General features: G+C 47.7%; 1 protein-coding gene across 1 annotated transcript; it reads right to left on the bottom strand.

Moving 5' to 3' along the window:
* Positions 1 to 274: 274 nt before the first annotated feature.
* On the bottom strand, positions 275 to 14457 carry SLC7A14 (solute carrier family 7 member 14; the record flags this gene model as incomplete). The annotated part of the gene is made up of 7 exons (XM_080623744.1): positions 275 to 597; positions 2321 to 3198; positions 3750 to 3958; positions 5018 to 5164; positions 7079 to 7296; positions 8064 to 8300; positions 14154 to 14457. The coding sequence occupies 7 exons, from the start codon at positions 14455 to 14457 to the stop codon at positions 275 to 277; spliced, it is 2316 nt and encodes a 771-aa protein (XP_080479870.1).
* Positions 14458 to 16385: the final 1928 nt, after the last annotated feature.

The following is a 16385-nucleotide window of genomic DNA, read 5'->3' as shown; positions in this document are numbered from 1 at the left end:
TCCCACTTCACTGCCTCCATGGCGCGGCTGGTGCTGGGAGATCAGCCGCTGCCAGGGGAGCAGCTGGCATTCACCAGAGCAAGACCTGACCAAAGGAGCCAGGACAGGCCACAAGTGTGTTTGGTTCGGGGTCAATGGCAATTGCAGAGCGTGTCCCAAGGACCAGAGGTGAGCAAGGGGGTGGTGGAGGACCCAGGGAGGGTGGGACAGGATGGGGGAACTGTGGGGACCTTCCTCATTGGCTGGGCGGCGCGGCACTCCGCTGTCCACCCTGCTACTCAGGCGAGTAGTCCAACTCATCATTGGCGATGAGAGCCTCCGACGGCTGTTTGTGCCTGCCTTTGCTTTTCGACCTGCTACTCGTCCGATGGCTTTCCTTTGCTCCTGCCATTTGCTGGTACGAGAAGCCCTTGTCCTCAGAGGGACCCCAGCCTGGGAAGTCCTCACCCTCAGTGGCATAGGAGAAGCCATCGTCCACAGAGAAGGGGTCAACATCCACATCATAGCGCTGATAGGTGCTTTGGTGGAGGGCCTCCTCCCGAGCGCTGATCTCCAGCGTGCTGTTCCACATCCCATAGCCAAAGTATATGAGCAGACCTGTGGCAGGTGAAAGGGAGAGGGTTGGACATCAGCCGCTTTGATAAAACACCATGCCCCAGAATGGCACCTGAACCCCAAAACCCACATCAGGAGTGGGTTGGGAATGCAGCCGAGCTCACCACCAGCCTCTTCCACCTAACCTGGGCTGGCTCCAGCTGATGATTAAGTGTAAGTAAATATACCTTTATTTTTTAAGCCTAGTGTATGCTGTAGTTGATGTCTGCTCTTTGAAGCTGCTGAGTGTGTGTTTTGAGGCTGCCAGCTGTGACCTGAGGGCTGTATGTTTTAAACATCAGCTGGGATTGCTACTGGCCATGCTATCATGCCATCTGCAGCCTTGGTGGGACCACGGCTCCCAGCAGATGTGTGGAGGCTCCCAAGTCCCAACAACCCACATTTCCACCTGCTACCCTCCTGGCTATCTTTTTCTTCTTGGAGTTTTCTCATGCTCTCAGTCTCTCTCCTGCTGGTGTTCACAGCCACGTGTGCCCCAGGGCTGTCAGGATGAGTGTATTTGGTATTAAACCAGCTCTGAAACACTGTCCTCTTCCCCTCAGTAATTTCATTTTGTCTTCTCCCAGCTGATCTCACCTTTCTGCACCAATGCTTTCCCTGGAAGCAAATGTATCTGGCGATCTAATTTCCAGTGCACCTGGGTTTAACCTATACCAGATATGTGCACGGAGAAACCCAGGCTTCTCCACAGTCTAGGACTGGCAATGGGGAACTGCTTCTGAGGTTAAATCCAGAGTCTGTGTGGCAGGACTGCACATCTCTGACACAAAAGCAAATCGGATGTACCTCTTCGGCAGGCAAGCAGCCATGGATGGGACTGGTGGAATCCATTGCACATTAATGGTGTGGCTTAATTGACTCACTGCCATTGCTGGCAGCTGGGTCTCTTGTCTGCAACTATTGCCCCTTTGGGCTGCTGAAATATATATGTTTACCTCTGGGGTTACCATTTCTCTGTAAAGAGCCCCTTGGCTTTGGTACTGTCTTGTTGCTTCAGTTCTCTATAGTACAGGCTTGGGAGCCTTCAGGAGGAGCAACGAGAGCTGGTCTTTTTCTCTTGGGTTTGTGGAGTGTGTTGCAAGGTAAAGCAAGGGAAACTATGAACCCACAACAACATGCCAAGCTGTGGCCATGTTCCAGGAAGACTAAATTTGGCAAAAAAGTCTACAACAGAGCCTGCAAGTCCTGAGATCCCCCCTGCTACAGAGTTAAGGACTTAGACCAAGAAAATGAGATACAATCCACAAATCCCTTGGCTCTGATTCTCCCAGGCTGTAGGGGTTGGGCAGCTCTGGGCTTTGGAAAAGCAGTGCTGAGATATTGGTGTGGGCTGCTGAAGAGCTCAAGTGGGTGAAATAGCAAGAAAGCAGGCAGATTTCTGTAGGAAACCTGCCTGTGAGGCAATCTGCAGAACCCACCTACTTCGCATCAAAAGACTCATCAAAACAGTCACCTTTGCATGGAGCAGTTTACTGCCATCAAACTGACATTTTCTGGAGGTGTAATTCTCCATCAAGCTGTGGTTCGGGGGCTTGATTAACTGAGGTTTCTAAGAACTTCAGGATGACAAGGGACAAATGAAGAGGACTGGGTATGTCCCAGGTGAAGAAGCATTGCCTAAGCACTCTGATAAGGCAAGTTATTATTAACACCCTTTCAAAAGAGGGTTAGTTAAAAGAATAAAACAAATGAACCTGGGACTCACCCACAAAACACCAGACTGCAAATCGGATCCATGTGACTGTGGAGAGCTTCAGCATGAGATAGATATTCACCAGCATAGCGAACGCAGGGACAAAGGGCAGGCAAGGTGCCATGTAGGGCAGCTTCTTGGGGTTTTCTGGCTGCTGCAGGATCACAAACACCAGCACAATGATGAGCAGGATCATCAGCACGACGAGGAGGACAGCCCACCAGCTCTGCTCGTAGATGTAGTCTGCCCCAAAAATGATGAAGGAGCAGAAGATGAACATGAGGACAAAGAGCAGGAGCACGCAGGTGGTGACCGTGTGGCCAGTGGCCACTGTGGGGCGGTCCATTTTCCCTGGCAGTCCGAGGTGGATCCGCATCGTGTAGTAGCGAGGGCCGATCAACTTCTTCAGCTTGATGAGGTAGATGTTCTCCGACTCATCCGCCTCTATCCCTGTGGTCATGTCTACTGTGCCGTAATTGGGGTGATTCACACTGTAGGTGGATTTATCGGATTTCCCGATTAGCATCTCGTTGTCCCCCAGTGATGGAAGATTTTTTGCTCCACACGTGTTGGTCGGCGGGCCAGTGAACTCTTCTCCTTCACTGCCTGGGGAGCAAGCTTCCTTCTCACAGTCTGCCAGGATGCCCTCCTTCTTCTTGGTGTGCTCCTCGGAGAGGAATTTGACAAAGCCATCAATGTCGCTCTCGGGCTGGTATCGGAGGAGCAGGACGCAGACGGAGACCAGCGTGTAGGCAAGCAGCGTGCCGATGGACATCATTTCTATCAGGTCCCGCAGGCTAACCAGCAAGGAGAGCAATGCAGCGAGGAATCCGGAGACGATACAAGCCACTACAGGGGTTTCTGTGTAAGAACTGACGTGGGACAAAAATCTGGAGTGCAAAACAATTGCATAAGGTTAAAACTACAGATCACAGCGGTTTCCTGTTGCGATTACCCTTACCTGAGACCAGGCTCAGAGCTGTGGTCCCTACAGCTCTTGTTGCTTCTTGAAGCTTAGACTCCAGACAGCTGGGGACTAGAAATATTGCTGAGGCTGGATCTGGAGTTACATCTAGGTCTAACCAGCAATGAAATGGGCATTTGGACACTTGTGAGTCAGTGCCAAGATTTTATGCATATATGCTGCTCTTCTTTGCAAGTAATTCTTGAATTGAGCCCTTGTCCTCGCATAAGCTGAGTCTCTAGGTACCGGCACCAAATGAGAAACTTTTGCATAGATCACTCCTAATTCCAGCCCCTACACACCATGATTTCGCTTTGGTGTGTGCCGCATTCTGCAGGCACCGAGTCTGTGCATGACCACTGCTCCCTGCAGTGATGCCACTGGCTTGTTAGAGCACAGGAGAGACCCCATCCCCAGAAAACCACCCTTTGAGGTTCCAAGGGGGCAAAACCAAATGCCATCATGGGCATGACTGACCTGAAGAGCAGCCCATCACCAGCCATGGCATAAATGACTCTCGGCATTGGGAAGAGGGATCCCAGCAAGCTGACAGTCAGGCCAGCCACAGACCCGATGGCAACGATGAACTTGGCTGCATTGAAGCCGTGAGCCACAAACATTTCCATCAGTGGCGACTCTGTGTCGATGGCATCATAGGGCACCATCAGTGTGAGGATGATGCTCACCTGGTGAAGACAAGAGGAGCAGGACACAGGTGTCAGCAGCAGTGGGCAGGGGCTGCTTCTCAAGGGTGGAAAGCCAAAAATTCCCAGTCTGATTGGGATTGCTCTATGTCCTCTGGGGAGGGGATGTAAAACGCTGCAGGTAAGGCCTGTAAACACTTTGCTGTTACCACTCCTGGGTGGTTAATCCAGGAACTGTGGGGCCTCAGACTGCCACTGAAGAAGGTGACACCTTGAACCTTGCTGCTGTGGTGATGCAGGAGACTGGTGGGACTGGGAGAAGTTAGTTACACCTGCATTGGCCATGTTCCTGTGCAGGGACAGCACTGCCCCAGTCATGTACTCCTCATGGGTCACATGAAAACCCAAGACATCATTGCTTGGATCTACACTCTGATCCTATTTGAGCCAAAGAAATTGGTTTTGAAGGAAGGCCACCATGCTGCAGGAGAGTCAGTGGGTGAGTTTATTTGAAATGATCAGAACAGTGTTTTTTCTCCTTTGTGACTCAATTTTGCTTTTTACAAGGAAAATCCCTAAGTACAGGCATGCACTTACAGGGGTGCAGAGCAGCTGGATATCTCTGACATGGCTATCCCTGCCCATCCTCCCACTCACGTGGACCCTCTCCCATATCTCCAGGAGAGGCAGTGCTGCTTTTCCGCAAAACATGCAGAAAGGTTGCTGCAGTGCTGCTGCTCCTGTTTTGCTGCACTTATGGAAGCAAAAATAGCTGTGGATGAGGATGAGGGGTGAGGAAAAAGTTGGCTGCCCCCATCTCCCTGCAGCCAGCAGAGGGATCTCGGCAGGGTGTCGGGAGCCTGAGGACAAACTGGGCTGTGGCTGAGGTGAGCCTCGGCAGGACGCTGCAGTCACATGCTGGTGTCTCAGTTCCCACCACAGAAAGGGCCCTTGTCTGTGGGTCAGACCAGCACCCTGGCTCATGGGGAGGGCAGCTGTGCAGATGCCCAGAAGGGACACGCTATATATATTATTTTTAAAAAAATATATATGCATACATACATATTTATGTACATTTACGTATGTACAACTAGTACTTACTGACACATATGCTGTCAAGCACATGACGAGTGAGGCCGTGATGGCGTAAGGGATGGAGGTGTTGGGGTTCTTCGCTTCTTCTCCTGTGGTAGCAATGATGTCAAAGCCGATAAAGGCATAGAAACACGTCGCAGCCCCTTTGAGCACCTGCATGGAGGATCGAGCATCTGAGTGCCAGGAGGGAGGCTGGCACCCAGCCAGGGAGAGGGAACCAAGCAGAAATGAAGGAGCCCAGTTCTGCCTCCTTGGAGCTACAGGGTGAGTGAGGCAGATCAGGGGATGCACACATATTGCTGAGCATTCCCCTCAGGGGACTGACCCTGGGAACACCCATAGCACAGTGATCTGGCATAGGGAAAAGATTTCAACATGTGGCCCGAGCCACTGGAGGCATCTGCAGCTCACTCGTGGTGCACCACAAACCTGAGCCCGTGCAGTGCCCACATCTGCTGGGAGATCCTGGCAGTGACAGAGGAGACAATTAACCAATTTCAGGTTTACTTTCACAATCCTCCACCTCAAATCCCTTTATATTATTAGGGATTTGGAGCATGTTTACATGCTTAGCAAGATGTCTTCTGTGGCAGCAAGGTCTGCTAGCAGAGGAAGCAGAAGACAGCAGCAACGGTCAGATGTGCTCCATTTTCCAAACAACCTCTGTTTTGCTTGGAAGCTGCAGACAGGTTAGGAGCACACATTGGAGCACTTGAATGGGGAATTATTTGTACTGTTTGTTTTTTTTTTTAATATGATTTTTAAAAATATACAATAGTAGCAAGGACATTGATAGGAAAGCAATTCTGGAGCAGGCTAAACACTGTGTGGCTGTGAGTGGCCTTTTGCATATGTCTAGCTAGTTAGCTGGGTATCACACGTTCTTCACATTCCTCTCATCTCAGCTGTCTAGTGACGGACCACACAGTAACACTCACCTCTTTCAGGAGACTACCTGTAATCACCTTTTTAAAGTATCCGCTATGTTCCTGGGCATCTCATGCTTGTGCTTTGGTGGATTTACTTTTACAAACAAATAGACAAACAGCCAGCTGAAAATAGTGGGAAGACCCTATTAGTTTTGATGTGTTTTGGATATGTATTTATTTAAATCTATGATTTTTTTTTTTTTTGCCAGGAGGTATTTGGTGAGTTCGATTGGAGCAAACCAGCTATTTTCCATTTTCTCTTTTTCATTCCTATTGTATGGCATAAAAAGCCAAGCACAAGGCAAAGGTAAATATAATCTCCGCTCTCAAATGGGCCTCAGTGCTCTTCTCACTGTTGTTCTCTGGCAGGGAGATATTGATTTACTAAAGGGAGGTGCAGGGACTGTATGGCAGCTTGGGACCCTTTCAGTAATCAAGATTCTTGGTTTATTTTACTTTCTTGCTTGTTTTTCTGCACAAAACCCTGATGGAGTCGAGCAGTGTAAATCTGAGAAATTATCTTGGGTTTAGGCCAGCGGAGATATTCTCAGTCTCTGCTCATCTTTGGATAAAAACCAGTGCAAGCAAGCTAAAAAAGCCAAATATGTCCAAATTCTCAGTGAGCTTTAGGGGAACATCCATAAAATAAGTACTGGCAGGTGGTGTTATGAAGTGCTCAAAACAAATGCTTGAGAACATTGTTGTTGAAAAACAGCCAACACAAGTATCTCCCTCTCAGCAGGGGCTGAGCCAGCTCCTCCTGAGCACTCTGTCTTGGATGGCCAATGCATTTTGCTCCATTGCCAGGCAATTAGTGGCATTTCCTGAGGTACACTTTCATGTGGAATTTGGCTTTTGAGGAGGATGTTTTGGGAAAATTTGGGTTTTTTTCTAAGAGATTTGGGTGAAGCATTGCTGAACTCTTTGGGTCTGGTGGAGTGAGGAGGCCTGGATCCAAGCCTTCAGTGCTGGAAGTTGGAGGTCCCTGGCCAACACACAGGTGGGTTTAGCAGGGTTGAGATTCGGGGACTGCAGTGGCAGTAGGGTGTGTACCATGAGGAAAGCTGAGTAGTATACCCGACCACAAAGTGTGGCTCTGCTGAGGTGCTGTGTCCCCCTCCCTGTGCCCAGGACTTACCCCCGGCCATCCAAATGGCAGGAATTGCCCTTCAGCCCAGTTGTCACTTTTAATATAGAAGAGACCAGCAATCATGATAAAGATCCAGACTGCCAGGTTAATGACATTGAGCACGTTGTTCAGCCCCACTGAGTTCTTCACCCCTATGGCCACAATGATGGTGACAATGACAGCAATGACCAGAGCAAGAAGGTCAGGGTACGACTCCTCTCCTTTCCCTAGGTAAGAGAAAAGAGGTGTGTAACTCTCCATCCATAGCTGCAGACAGCACCTTCAGAAACTCTGTAGGGGCTTTTTTAAACACTTTTCAGATCTTGAGGCTTTGCAGAATCCCTTGGCCTCATTTGCAAAGGCAGCCTCCAGATGCTCCTGCCTCTGCTAGCTAAAGTCATTTTATTAAGGTAATAAATCCTGGTGCCTCAAGACACTGTTAGGAGCTTTGCGAGGGCAGAGAAGAAACAATCAGATCCCAGTTTGCATAACGTGTCTGCTTAGTACTAATTAAAAATCAATCAAACACCAAGCTTTCATGACACAGGTACAGGACAGCTAGCTATTTTACTTACTGGTGGGAACCATGAACTGGAACTGCTGTTCAAACAGGACCATCACAACCCTGAGTTTCTATATGGCAGTACTGTAGACACCAGCTTGTACTCTCAAACAAGAGAGTACAAGCGTGTGCCTTAGCAGGACCAAACAGAGTGCTTGCACTGGGTGAAGTGCTCCTGTACTGTCATTAGCCTCTGGCGTTTGACTGATTTTTCTGGGTGCTTATTCTGCTAAATGCCAGCTCATCCCAAAGGGGCTCAAAGTATTGTGTACTCCCTTCCCCGAATCCTGTCTATGAACCAGACTGCAAAGGCAAAGTACCAGAAGCAGACGGATAGTAAATAATGAACGAAGCCTAATATCCATGTCTGACTTCTGACGAGCTTCTAACGACTTTTTGAGTGATTGGGAGCCTATACACAGCATGACGCACCTAGTCCATTCAATGTCCCGACGCTGTTGATCATCCAGCGGCTGATGGTGTGGTTGGCCAGCGAGTCAAACATGCTGCTGAGGGCGCTGGCACCTGCGGCCGTGCCGATCAGGTACTCCAGGATGAGGTTCCAGCCGATGAAGAACGCCACAAACTCCCCCACTGTCACATAGCTGTAGGTGTAGGCAGAGCCCGTGGTCTTGGGAACCCGCACGCCAAACTCAGCGTAGCAAACACCTGGTTAGAAAAACATGGAACAACATAAGGAAAACGTGCTTGGAAAAGGAGAAAGTGAAACTGCCTTGGTCCCACCTGCATGGAGGTGCCAGGAAATGTGCAGGGCTATAGTCAGCATCAGGAGCACAGAGACATCACAGGGGCTATGATGACCCTCCCTCCCCAATCATTTGGCTTAGAATCCAGCCCATTTTTCATTAAAACCAAGCTGTGATTTTTTTCTTTTTTTGTTCTTTTTTTGAGGCTGCACAGTTCAAACTATCCCAACCTTTACAGCCTGTTGCAGAAGAGCCTTGTCACAGGTGTGTGCCTATGATGTGGGACCTTTGGCACAGCCAACTGCAGCCCCCCCCAGACACAAAACCAAAGCTGGGAACAGATCTGAGCACCATGGGTGGTGTGGTCCTTGCAGCCCTGTTTCCTTGAAGTAGCTTTGATGATGATAGGTACCTCGTCTTCCCCATCCAACCAGGACACCATAATACGATTTTTGCTGGTTTTCCTGGGATTTTATAAAATGTTTTATTGTGGTATCCATGTTCTGGTAAGCTCCCAGTGCTTTTGGCTGCAGAAACCATCATAGCCCTGGGGCTTGCCAGGGAAAGGTGGTTACAGTGAGACCTGCCAGAGGACAGTGTTTATGTTTCTTTGAAGTACTGCAGGGCACAAGGAGGTCAGGGGTGGTTCTAGTCATTGTGTAGGATCCCGGACCAGTTTTGCCCAGCCTCATCCTACAGCAAGATGTTACAGGACGGCTCATGCAAGCCTATACCTCTCCTTACCCTGACTGGGCAATCTCCTAATACCTATCTTGGGTTATTGCTATGAAGATCCAGGCCTGAGAACTGTCCTGCTCATCCCTGCTCTAATTTGTATCCATGCAAGAGGAGTTTAAGGCCATCTTACATAGAGAACAAGTTATTTTGACACTTAAAAATGTTACATGTAAGTCTCATTCTGAAGAGCAGTTGCAAAACTGACTTTGTAGAAGAAGAGAAGTAAAAAGAAGTATTTAATAGGAACTCTTTAGGAGGCGATTTCAGTAGACTTTAATGCTTTCCAAACTCCCTGTGTACTTACTATGTCAGGATACTTTTCAATAAAAACCTGACCCTGACACATTGATGTCTTAAAACAACCATTAGCTTTTATTTAAAAGGAATGGATGGACTCAGTCATAAATTCCCCAAATATTAGTCAGAACAAGCCCTGGAAGAGCACACTGTGTGCTGCGTGTTTAACACTGATTAAGCCCCTGCCCCAAAGACTCCAGTTCAGCTTGTATGGGATAATGGGTTAGGGCTGTTACTATCGTTGTGTGAACATGTAGTAATTATTGAGTTCTTTATCAACTACTATTCTCTATTTAGAAGATAATAATTGCTTCAAATTTGCAATCAGTTCAGTATAGAGAAAGGAATGAATAATTTATAAAGATGTTAAGAGGTTGCTGCTCTCACTGCTAGTGCAGTTTTTACACAGTACAAACACAGAATTATTGAATCCTTAAGCTGAATTTGGTGGTGATTCTTTTCTCAGTTTTGGAGGATTTTTACACTCCATTCACTGTTTAACTTGCATGCACAATGCTGGCAGTGCTTTGCAATGGGAGTCTTCAAAGCCTGATTTCTGTAAAGCAGGCCCAACTACAGGAGCAGCAAGACATCCCCATCATCCAGCCTTACAGATGGTCATTATTTAAAGCTGATGAAAAATGCATGCGCTCAGCAAAGGTAAGACATTCACAGACAACTACAGGCCTGAATGATTTATGAAACAGGTGCTCTGATGGGGACAAGTGTCTAGTTTCTCTCTTTGATGGCCTTAGAAATCATGTAATATTTCTTGAAGGCAACTCTACTTTTAGCCAATGACAAGATAAAGATTAAAGATTATTGTTATTGATACAGATGATCATGGCAAAGCAAAGACATTAATATGTATAAAATATTTGTGTTTTCAGTTACTTTACTAGGCTCCCAAAATAGAACATCAGTCTTTCACTGTGCATTGGGTACAGCAACATGTTGTGGGTATCTGCACTAGGTATCAGCATATATTAAGCAAATAAACTACTTTCTATCATAGCATGCAGTATCCAGTCCAGGGGACGCGTGATGCAGGATCTGTCATCCACCCCTGACTGCCAGTGGCTGTATCGGATGTCACTTTACTTTGTGGTGCTGCAGGTCCTTCATCAGAAACAGGGTTCACAGCACATCCCTCTCTGCTTAAAAAGGAAGAAAATTTCGCTATTTATTAGGGTGCAGATTTTATCACACTAATCTCTACTGCATCACTAGTGTATTATTATTATTATTATTATTACATTACAACTGCATAATAAAACTCTTAGTTACTTCTTGTACTCCCCTGCTATTCAGCACTTCATCCCCTGGTACCCGAAGAGATGCAGTTCTGCCAGTGCCTGTCTCCAGGTCTGAAGGGGATGCTGGGACCTCTCTCTTTGAATTTGAAGACAGATTTGCTTTGCCTCCCCAGTCAAGTGTGTTTGCAAGTTTTTGCAGAAAACAAACCAACACAGTGGTTGTTTAGAAGAGCAGTCTTTACATTTCTTTTCTCTGACTATCAGCTACATTTGTAACTGGTGTGATGGTCATAATGCTGATATAATTACACAATTATTGCCATTATTCAGCAAGACATAAACACAGCTGAGTGGTTTGGTCCATGACATTGGTCCTTCCAAGATCCCATCTACAAACCCCAATTTTTCAGATTTAATTGACCTCTCCATTCTCTGGTTTATCTTGTTTGAGGGTAGGAGGTGAGGCAGCCAGCAACTTTGCATACAATGCCAATATACAGGTTAGATGTTTCTGTGTTAGAAGTGGCTTGGGCAGTGGCATCCTGACCTGCTCAGTGGGGACTTTTGCTGGAGAGAAATCTAGAGGGACTATCCTTCATTAACCAAAAGCAACCTATTTATGGAGGCAGATGTACAGCAAAACCCTATTTTCAGAAAGCCTCTCCATTGTGTTTCACAATTACTATGTGCAGATATATAAAAGGCAGCTCTGTAAAGAAAGCTTCCTTAGAAAAAGGACTCCCAGCTCTCCAGCAGCATGCAAGCAGCCCACGATCAGCGTCAGCTGGAGCACCTTATCCTGGCCCTCATCCTGCAGCACCTGGGACACATGCTCAGTTATCCCCTGTTCTGTAGTGCACCCAGGCTGTTGCTGAGCCTGCTCCCACATGTATATCAGGTAAGAGCACAGCAGTATGCTCCAAAACTGTGTAGCTTGGTGCTCAAAATTCCCATCGAGGGTTCCTGGGGTTACAGAGCAGTTGTCATGGGAGAGTCTCTTCTTTCCTTGGACAGTCTGACACAAAAGCTTGTGGAGTTTTGTCACAGAGAAAGCTATCCCACCTGTAACCATCACGGGGGAGGACCTAACCCTTGCCTGAGCTCACAATAAGTGGTTTGCAGAGTGGGTTCCATGAGGTTTTATTATTTTAGGAAAGGAGATCACTGAAGGCACAAGCAACGGCTGGTGGCAAAGGCTGTGGAGAGGGCAATGGGGTTGGGTAGGATGCTGTTTTTTGCCAACAAGGAGTTTTGGTTAGGCATGGATTTGAGAGTGGGGAATCCCAGTGGTCACAGCTTATGGAGGGAACCTGTGGTGTTCCCTGTGCTGGAGGCTTTGTGAGGGGAATTTAGGCGAGCATTTCTGTTTGACAGCTGAATAGAACGCTTTCCAGTGACAGAATGAAAGAGATTGATTTAATATATCAGCTTAATCAATTATAGTCTGTCTGTAAGTACGCTGATGGAGCACATGCTGTTTAAACCAAGGGGAAGGCATAACTGCAGTTTGTCTGGTAGATGAAATCAGAAACTCCCTATCTGGGCTAAACAGTGCATAGGGATTTCTTATTGGCAGGACCTGCCTGGCAGGGCTTCACTGTGGCTGTCCCCAGGGAGCCAAACGGCTTTCTGGAAGGGGCATTTTTTTAGCCAAAACCCTTCTAGGCTAACTTAAAAGAGTGGGATCTGACTTGGTGATCTGTGGTGCACCAAGGCAGAGAAGGAGATCTAGTGTTCTCATCTGGCCTTAAAACTGCAAGAGGTTCCTCAAAATCTGTCTGTGCACACCTGCCCAAGCTCAGTGCCTGGCACACCAGGAGTGACCATGATGCAAGAGCTGAAATCGTGTCCCCGTTCAGCCCAATAGCCTGTTCAGCTCCCAGACTCCTGCTTGGTTTCATTTGCCAAAAATGTGTTGCTGTTATAAGCAACAGCAGCGTCAAGGATGAAGTGAGGGAAACAGCCAAGGAGACTATCAAAACACTGCATCTTTTGCAAAACACTTTCCCAGGGCTACAAAAGCAAGGGGAGATGAAAGCTGAGCGGGAAGCAGTGCAGGCTCCTGTGGGCAAAGGCAGGAGGAGCTCCCTGCTGTGGGACAGGGTTCACGTCTGGGGTGAAAAAGCCCCTTTTTGGAGTACAGCGTGGTTTTTTTGATGAGACCCACCCAAGCTCCGTTTGCTCTTGGTTTGCATCACAGCCAGCAAAACCGTTGTAGACAAGAGAAAGCAGGCAGTGGTAAAAGATAAAGACACTGATGCTGTCTACTGTCTCGGTTAAAAAATGTGCATTTTGGTTCGTCTGTTGTGTTGAGATCTCAAGCAAGGGATCTCACTGCACTCAGTGAGTTCCCAGCTCTCGCTTTAGGATAAACCAGTGGTATATGTGTCCTAGCTCCTTGTCACTGTGATCCAGCTAGTGAGTGAGGGTCTGTCAGTCTGTGTGGTGGTCTCTAGCCAGCATCACTTGGTCGGTTCTCCCTTGCATAGCTTTGGAGAGAGGGTGACTCTCATCCCTATGCTGTGCCAGGGCTGTGTCTGGGGTGTAGGGGTTCAAACGCGCATGCACTTTGGTAGGATCTCCATGGAGCAGCACTACAACCTCCAGGGAAAGAGCATGATGTGCTTCCATCTCTCCCTACAAAAATCCAAAGACTTGAAAAGCGGAGTTGGGTCACTTTGTGTTTGCTGTTCCTGTCTTCTATCAAAGCCCTTTGCCATTTACTTAGGTTTCCTTATCCAACCTGCAGATAAAAGCTGGATACCAGACTGACACAGCATGCAAAGTCCTCTGAGCAGGGAGAGCAGGGGCATCACATGATCGTGTTAGCACTGATCTGGAAAGGACAAATGCCAGCAGTACTGGCTTCATGTAGAAACCACAGCTCAAGCCAGATGCTCAGCTGGGTTCCTACGGAGGGGATGGAATTCACTGGCTGTTCCCTAAAATACGTAATTCCTCTCTTTTTGCAGTTGTTTGTTGGGTTTTTTGTTTGGAAATTCAAACAGTGATCCTGCATGTATAGGAGCCACTAAAATCAAAACCGATAGAGGAATTTTTTAACTGTTATCCATGTTGATAGCAAAAGAAGCTGGCCTCAGTGATACCCAAGCCATGACAGCCTTCCTGTTGACCCAGGGTTTCCCACAAGCCATGTTGCACTCCTGTTCCAATGCTGTGGCTCGGCCACACTCTGCCTTGGACACACACTGCAAAACTTTCAACTCTTTCTAAACATATTAACCACAGGCTCCATCCCTGGGGAAGCCATCAGCAACTCATCGGGGTAATTACACTTACTGCCGGCTCCCAGGGCATTAGGTTTGGTTTGATATTTGGACAATGAGAGACAGGGCACCTGAGGTGGGTAAGCCCAGTGTGAAAGGGTTTTTTAGTCTATGAAGAAGTCGCTACCTCCTTGTAGCTTGTGCTGCTGAGCTTGGGTCCTCCCAGGCATCCACCCACGAATGGAGCCAGAGGATGCACGTAATGACATGTACTCAAAAGGCACTCACACGACTCACCTGACAAGATGGAGGCGACGGCAGCGATGATGAAGGAAACGATGACCCCGGGCCCCGCCATCTCCTTGGCCACCAGGCCAGACACCACGTACATGCCTGTGCCCACACAGCTCCCGACACCGAGGGAGATGAGGTCGAGGGTGGTGAGCACCTTAGCCAGCCTGGCACCCTGGGTGGCAGTGGTCCCCGTGCCCTCCAGCATTGACTCCACTGGCTTGGTGCGCAGGATGCGGGTGCGCAGGGCATGGCCCGCTGCCCCCCATGGCACCCGCCGCGGGTCCAGGCGCGAGAAGAAGCCGCTCATGGCTGTTGCTGGGCTTGTGGAGGTGGATCACGGGTGGTTCTGGCAGCACCCGGTCAGGGCTGCGGCTGCATCTCCCTCCTGCGCTGGCGGCCTGGCTGCAAGGGAGGAACACAGTTATTAATTGAAATAGTAGAGGAAGAGGGATGGGCTCCACACAGAGGAACCAAAAGGGCTTCCTGAGCTGGTTTCTGGCTGGGCTTCAGTGCTGAGAGAGCCCTGGGGGCTGAGGGGAGCTTTGCTTTCAGCAGTGTTGCTTCTTTGAAGAAATTGCCTTTCTTCATCCCAAGTGTTTGATACAACAGAGATGCTCTTTCCTCCTTTTTGTTTGTCTGTGTGGTTTTAGTCCTAGTTACTAATACAGCCCCATAAGCAGCAGAGACCTGATACCCTCCAAGTGCCCATTACATGGCTTAATTTCTACCAGAAGCAAAACCGACTATGCTGGTGGCCACTGTGGCACATTGGGTCATGGTGGGGAACAAGCCTGACTCCAAGCTTGGCAGTGCCACAGCATATTCCAGCAGCAGGGGTGTTCCTGCTGGCACGATGTGTCAACCCACCATCACCACATTCCACACTGTGGGACATCACTGTGCTCCATCCACACCAAAAGAAGAGTCTGGGACTTTAGCTTTGCTCCTGTAACCAGTGTGTTGAGTCTGCTGCCTGCCTGGGCCAGGCTGTGGCTGGATATGATGGAGATTGATCACTGCAAATTGGCACTTACAGGGAGACGTGATTATTTTTTTGTGCTATAGAAGTTGCTCCTGGTTGTTTTTTCTTTTTGTGTGCTGCCGTTATTCTGGTGAACCCAAAAGGGGAAGTTTTAAAGGGTACTGCTCATTCAGGTCCTAATGAATCACGTGGTTAAAAAGAGTCCTTGGTGTGGTTTCATCATTCAATTTATCACTTTGTTATTGTAGTTACTGAATACTGGTTCAGGAATACTTTTTAAAATTATTATTTATTTATTTATTTAGAGATAAAATTTTCTGGTGTACCTGCACCAATGTTTGGGGTCTGGCTTCTGTGTTGCTAAGACAACCTGGGAGAGAAGCTCAGCAGAAGCAGTGCTGGCTCTACCATACACTGGAGAGCGAGTGACCAAGAGCATGGCAGGCTGCAGCTGTTTTTAAATACTTCTAAATGATCCTGCCTGAACCCATCTGCTCTAGGGTTGTCTTAAAAATTATGGCATCCTCTTGGTTTTCTCTTTTGGTGTTCTTTTTCATCTCAAGTCATGTTTTCAGCAACTGCCATCCTCCAGCTGTATGTGCCGTTCTTTAGCAAACTGTGTAGTTCTTAGGTGACATCCTAATGCCAACAGCAATGACTTCCTAGTGACACATGATGACTTCTTGACTTTGAGCAAATTAACAAGAATTGATGGTCTCTGCATGCTAATGTAACAGAAGAGGAAAAAGTTCATTAAATATGAATTTTAACCTGGTAGCTTCTTGTTAATACAGATTTTTCTTTATTGCCTTGAAGACAAAACAATTATTTTTACATCTTTACATCCAATACAAATCACATCACCAGCCAGCCTTGTTTGCTGGACTTTATTGAATAAAACACAGCTCTTGCTTCATGTTTTGGTTGATCACAGTTCAAATTGTGCTGATTTTTTTACCTTGGGCAATCACGGGCTGAAAGGCTGGATGTCCTGGCTAAGAATAATAATAAAATAGTTACTGCTCTTTAGAAAATGTGCATTTTTGGGTTGAGAATAAAAAATGGGTTTGGCTTTGGGTTGCTCAAGGAATCGCCTGGTTTGTAGCTGGATCTCAGGCTAGGTTTTACCTTCTGATTTAGATGAAGGAAGCAGAGCGGTCCTCAGGGCAGTGTGCCCAGTGCTGGTAGCTCTCCTTTGCCAGTGCTGTGTTTCAGACACAGGGAAAATAACTCCTTTAAACAAAGTGATCACC

This window comes from Psittacula echo, assembly GCF_963264785.1.
Source record: "Psittacula echo genome assembly, chromosome: 7".
NCBI classification, from domain to species: Eukaryota; Metazoa; Chordata; class Aves; order Psittaciformes; family Psittacidae; genus Psittacula; species Psittacula echo.
Note: the sequence above shows the minus strand (reverse complement) of the source record. Positions and strands in the feature narration are given on the sequence as shown.